The following is a 6,080-nucleotide window of genomic DNA, read 5'->3' as shown; positions in this document are numbered from 1 at the left end:
GACTTTAAGTGACTGTCTGCCTGTTAGGGAAGTTATAGGAAGACATTCTTATATTGATTTACATTGTCCTTTATGCAATAGCTATGTGATTGAAAGTGTTAATCATTTATTCACAAATTGTGTATTCTCTGAAGCGGTTTGGAGTGGCATTTCCTTCTCTCATATCTTCTATGCTGCTGCTAATTTGTCTTATAAGAATTGGTGTCTTTTATGGCTTAAAGATGGTGATAATAGAGATTTCTTTGCTTATGTTCTCTGGTATATTTGGAAATATAGATGCAAGGTTGTGTTTGAAAATGTTATTCCTAACCCTAAGGATTTGATTGATTTCATCAAGAAGGATAGTCCTCAATATCTGAGAAAAGAATTGGGTTGTTGTAAAAAAGTGAATGTAGCGACTGATTGTGATATTACTCATCCAGGTTGTGTGCATGGAAGTTTTAGTTGAACTCAGGAAGTTACATATATATATTTCGATGCTGCCTTTCATAACAAGGATAACAGATTTTCCTATGGGGTTGTAGAAGTTAATAACAATGGTTACATTTCTGATTTCACAGGAGGAACAGGTTGGTGCTCTACTCCAGAAGAAGCTGAATCCAGAGCATGTCGAGAAGCAACAAGATGGATGCGAAGCAGGGGAAATGAAAGGATAATCTTCCTTAATGATAATCAGAACGTGATAAACAGCATGAAGAGGAACAATTTTGTTGTCAATTGGACTTCAAAAGCCATTCTTAGACAAGCTTTAGAGTTCAACAATTTTCTTGCTTCTTTAGCTAAATTTCTTAACAAACATGTGTATGTACATGTTGATTCTAGACAATGGGAAAAGTCTAGGAAGGAAAAATGGTCTAGTGTCTTATGTAATGATAACAATGTAATCTCTTTGTGCTAGTTTTATGAAATTTCCTTTTATCAAAAAAAAAAAAAAACTCAAAAGTAGTGATCAAAGGACTATATATGACCATGCAATGATTTAACAAGGTGCCAAACACACTCGATTACAGACCAAAACAACAATAAGATAATATGGCATCATTTTTCATAAACCAAACCAGATTTCCACCAATCTTATCATTTTAGAAAGTATAGAAGACATGTATTCGTGTCAAAATTACTAACAAAAAGAATACATTCAATAGCTGAAAGAACTAAAGACGCAAGTGCAAGACAACAACAAAAATATTCTGCTTGCAAAGCCTGTGTAGACTTCATTACACAACGAAATTCGGTGATTCTTAGCTTATTTTAAAGAAGAAATATCATACAATAAGTTCAGAACCAAGTCAAAAATACGCCGGAAAAGTCTGTCCATAATAATTCTACAAGCCTTAAGAAACAAAATTGTAAATAAGCCTTAGTTCACACTTCACATATATCACTTCTATGGATTTCCTCAACTTTAATATTACTAATTAAGAATACAACAATGATACCAAGAAAACTCTCATAAACATGGTCCTGTTGAACCTTAGATGAGTTTGACTAGTAAGGATGATGCCTTTTTTTGCGAGTTTTTGGAGGCTTCATTACTAGAGCACTTGAAATCCAAGACTGTTTGTTGGTTTCAGAAGATTCATCTGATAACCAGCAACATAAGCGACCATCTTCGCCGCCTGTCCATCCAAAAATGCCTCTCTGGGAAGGTCCCCCACGTATGCTTGACGCAGGTAAGACGCATCTTACGATCCCCGAGTGTCCACCCTCGAGGATAGCTTCGGGAGATTGAATTGCACTAGCCCCCTTGTAATTTACTGGGAAGTAACCTAATGTGCCAGCGTTTGTGCCACCAATCACCCACAAACGATCATTCGGTTCTGAATAGAGGCAGTCCACAAAGTAATCAACCTGCAGAAACAGAATCAAGGAGCGGAAAAAAAATAAAATTCTAAGGGATACCCTTTGCAGAGGAGTAACTAGGCAATATGCAAAATCATATAATCGAGTAGCATTTCATCACTCGTCTAGTATTGGAAAGTTGGGAGCTTGACACGTCACTGAGTGATAAAACAGGAGTTGATAATATGGGCATATGGGTGGTGGTAGGGTTTGACATCAAAGACGGTTTGACTCACAAGTGATCAATCAGACAGCATAAAAGAATGGCATTTGTCATCCACTGAACTTAGCCACCAATTGCTTAACAAATAACAAAACTAGAAAAGAGAATTGCCTTAGCAAAGAAATGAGCATGCGACCTGCTTATAACATAAGTAGCTAAACACTTTGTTGTAACCAGTAATCAATATTAATAAAGTAATGACCAAAGGAACACAACAGGGCATCTATTATAAATAAGCTTACATGGCCAAGCGTCCAGCTGTCAGATGCTAATGAACGAGCTTCCTGGAAGGTTGCTTCATTCGTTCCATCTTTCCAATCCCAAATACTGCCAAAAGGGAGTTATAATCAGCGTGATGTTGTAAACAAAAAAATTCAAACAAAGCACACAAAAGAAACAACAGACATATAGCTCAAAAGAAAAGAGAATGATGCTTATTTACTAGATTTTTCTCTTCATTTAACGAGACAACACATGGGCCAATTGAGGTTCTCTTTGATGTACTTTAACAAATGGAGCATAAGAGAAAATCCTAGAGGTTCTACTTTTATAATTTCAATTGTCAGATGTTAATCCTGATCATATTCAGAATCAAGTCTTAGGTAGCCGCAATAATAAGCATTCTGCTAACTTAATGAGGATTTGTTTGCACGCCATAGATAACTTGCATCGTCACTGAAAGTCAAGCAATTGGAAGATTTACCGACTGGCATTAAGTAGAAACTACTCCTCCGTCTTTGTGTTTGGAATAATATACATGCAAAAGCTTCACAAGTCTAACTTTCAAAAAATTGACTTATAGAGAATCAATATTTTAGGAGACCTTAAGGTTTCAATATGTGTCAGGCACCAAAGCTTTTGATTCATCTCCCCGAAGAATCCTACTTTTCCAATTGATGTCCCGACATTCATCACCTACAAGAATGTAAGAATTTCACGGTGAGGATTGTTGATTTTATCTTTCAACTTGCAAATATTAGGAACAGCAATATGGTTTTCGGACAGAATCGCAATAGTAAAGATTGTTAAAAGCTTGATTAGGCCTCTGAAAAGCGTATCCAGTGGTTTCCTTGTCACGAGTATTGTTTTCAGTTCGAGTTTCACACTTCACTAGCTCTTCAGTTGGTATAAAATGAAACTGCGTTTCAAAATGAGTTGTCTCACACACTATTGATATTAGGTAGTCTCTCAGAGAACCTGATATCAAATACGAAACCTTACCCACTTTCAAAGTGAGTGGAAGAGAAAAACAATCTGAAAATGAGTATGGTGTCTGGCAGTCTTAGAATGGGTACTTCAAGTCCACAAGCTTAAGGGGTTCAGAATGGGTATTTCAAGTCCACAACCTGCAGGTCTAGCAGAAGCCATAAAACCCATCTACCAATGGAGTAAACAAATTTGAGTGACCATATTTGGTGTGTCCAAAAACTGAGAAGTTAATATTACACTCTTGCACATCTAGCATTAGGTTTTTATGCAAGTCTTCAGCTTCATCATTGTGTTATTATACAAATGAAAGAATTTAGGATACTTTGAATTTTGAAACATCGGATTATAAGTAAAATTGTAGAATTAGACATTCAACGTGTTCAGCGGTTGAGATAAACAGCAATATGCTTTCAGAGTTTCTAATAAACAGCAATTATAACATAGCAGAATAGCAAGGTGTACTTACTGATTCCAGATGATCGTCATCATTGATATCCCCCTCAGTGTCAACTATGCATATTAGTCCATCAACAGAAGCAGAAATAAGCTTGTTCTGATGACCTGGAGCAAAGTGCACCTAGTTTATAATCAAGATGACATGGAAGAAATCAGAACATAATCATACGGTCTCTAATCTGCAATGTCAAGCAGAGATATGTCAATAGATATTTTCTGTGCCTTGACATGACCTATTTCTTAACATATGCCTAAACATTAAAGGCATTTATATCAAACTATCAGTTATTTATGACAATGATTCAAAGATGCTTGCATAACAAAATATGAGAAGCAAGGAAATTTCGATACACGCAGTTAGCTCTTCCTAGCAAGTAAACAAAAAAAGAAACAGAAGTAACCTGTGTCAGTTTATGGTATGAATGCCAGATGCACTGACGCTACAAATTTAAACATCGACCAATACAAGATACATCATGCAATCTTCTTTATGTGTTGAGAGAAATAACTACTAAAAAACACAATTTGAACCATAAACGGGAGTGGGGAGAAGCAAACCTGAGTAACATCCTCCATATGACACTCCTCCAAGCATGCCACTCGCTTCATGCTTCTTACATCCCAAAAGAGTATCTGCAAGTACCTAACTATTAGTATTTCTTTCACCTACGGTAAAAATTAATACTACAAATACTTTTAAGCAAGTAATCCAAATTGAATACAGGAACGTTTCTCCAGCCTTTTTACCTTAGCTAAGATCATACTGGCAACTGTTGATAAACAATTATGATGGAGATAATGTCAAAGTAGAAATTATGAGAACAATTAGCTAAGATGATGCCGGCAACTGTCACTAAACAATTGCGATTGAAATAATGTCAATGAGTAGAAATTATGAGAACAATTCTTTCATCAATGAAAGATCAGAAAGAATGAAGGCAACTCAAAGACAACACTAAGCAAACTCGAAATAAAACTCTATCACCCAAGTGAACATGGTTATAAACGGGAGCCTTCTTAGTCATAAACCACTGGCTAATTATTAGCATTCCTACTAGGCAGTTATAACACACTCTTACCAAGCTCACAACGTCTCTTAATTAAATGCATACTTTCTTCTATTACATATAAGCTGTTTAACAACAAAAAACGGGCAAAGAAACAAAAACAATTGTCATCAGAAATAAAACATTGCATGTGACTTGTTTCATACATATTGCAATGTGTGCATTCTTATCCTGCGATGTGACTATGATGTTATTTCAATACATATTGATCACATGTATGTTTTGTTTCTTAGGCTGTTAGGAACATCGATGCATGGTCTATACATTAATATCAGATAATGACACAAACATTACCTCAATAACATACACATATTCACTTTCTTGTTCCTATTTCCTACATAGTTTTGAGGTAAATTTTAAGAGAAAAAACAAATGCAATACAAAAAGCTTTCTTTACGAAATTATTAAGAGCAGCATAGAATGTATGCCTACCTCGGATTTGCATCCAGCTGAGAGAAGACTATCACTTGAACCACCCAAAGCAAAATTAAACACTTCTTGAGCTGAACCAGCATTTAATACTGCCACCTGATTAAAAGACCTAATATCCCAGAACCTAACAGTACCATCAGAAGAACAAGAATGAAGAAGATGAGGTGAACCTGAGTCTAAAAATGAGATTTCATTAATAGGTCCACTATGACCTTTACATTCACCAAAATATTGTCCAGTTACTGGTGAATATAACTTAATCACATTTGTTGATAATGATACAGCAAGAGTTGTTGTTGTTGAATTCTCTTCTTGACTTGAAGTAATTTGGAAGACATAATCATCTCCAAAGTTTGTTTGGATCGAATTTTTTATACCCATACGCTTCAACGGAGATGAAGATGAAGTTGTTGGTGGTGGTGGTGATTCTTCCATTTCTATATCCATTGATCTCGCTGTGGCTCTGAACTAGAATGAACGAATTTGGGGTTTAGGGTTTTTGGGTTCGACCGTGCGAAGGAATTTATATATAATTTCGTGAGTGAACAAGGAAATGGTCCACATGGAAGACCTAAATGAGACTTTGTTAAGAGCACCAACGTTTTGGAGGAAAGCTACCAATGGATTGGTCTCGATCCTAATTAGGCGAACAAGAATAATTCGAACGGGCAAAGATGCATTTATCCAGCTAGGTGAAATGTAAATTCTTTTCATCAATTATGTGTGATTCGGAGGAAAAAAAAAAACTAATATTTTTAGGGGCTGACTCCAAAAAAAATTAGGTGCGACACAAAAAGACAAAAAGAAGGTACCCAAACGTAAAATGTAGCCATTTCTTATATTCCGTTTTT

General features: G+C 35.8%; 1 protein-coding gene across 1 annotated transcript; it reads right to left on the bottom strand.

Annotated features, from left to right (window-relative positions):
• Window positions 1-1,217: 1,217 nt before the first annotated feature.
• LOC113357551 (WD repeat-containing protein GTS1-like) lies at window positions 1,218-5,748 on the bottom strand. Its single transcript, XM_026600991.1, has 6 exons — window positions 5,230-5,748; window positions 4,289-4,363; window positions 3,741-3,851; window positions 2,889-2,980; window positions 2,308-2,392; window positions 1,218-1,851 (listed from the first exon to the last, which is right to left on the bottom strand). The coding sequence occupies exons 1-6, from the start codon at window positions 5,674-5,676 to the stop codon at window positions 1,489-1,491; spliced, it is 1,173 nt and encodes a 390-aa protein (XP_026456776.1). The 5' UTR covers window positions 5,677-5,748; the 3' UTR covers window positions 1,218-1,488.
• Window positions 5,749-6,080: the final 332 nt, after the last annotated feature.

Source organism: Papaver somniferum, chromosome 3 (genome assembly GCF_003573695.1).
Source record: "Papaver somniferum cultivar HN1 chromosome 3, ASM357369v1, whole genome shotgun sequence".
Lineage (NCBI taxonomy): Eukaryota > Viridiplantae > Streptophyta > Magnoliopsida > Ranunculales > Papaveraceae > Papaver > Papaver somniferum.
This window is presented reverse-complemented; position numbering and strand designations above follow the sequence as displayed.

Excerpts from the sequence above, each read along its gene's own strand:
- LOC113357551 (XM_026600991.1), bottom strand. The coding sequence starts at position 5,676 with ATGGATATAGAAATGGAAGAATCACCACCACCACCAACAACTTCATCT. Across the intron at positions 4,364-5,229 it reads CAGCTGGATGCAAATCCGAG|ATACTCTTTTGGGATGTAAG; the intron begins GTAGGCATACAT and ends AGGTACTTGCAG. Across the intron at positions 1,852-2,307 it reads ACAGCTGGACGCTTGGCCAT|GTTGATTACTTTGTGGACTG; the intron begins GTAAGCTTATTT and ends CTGTTTCTGCAG.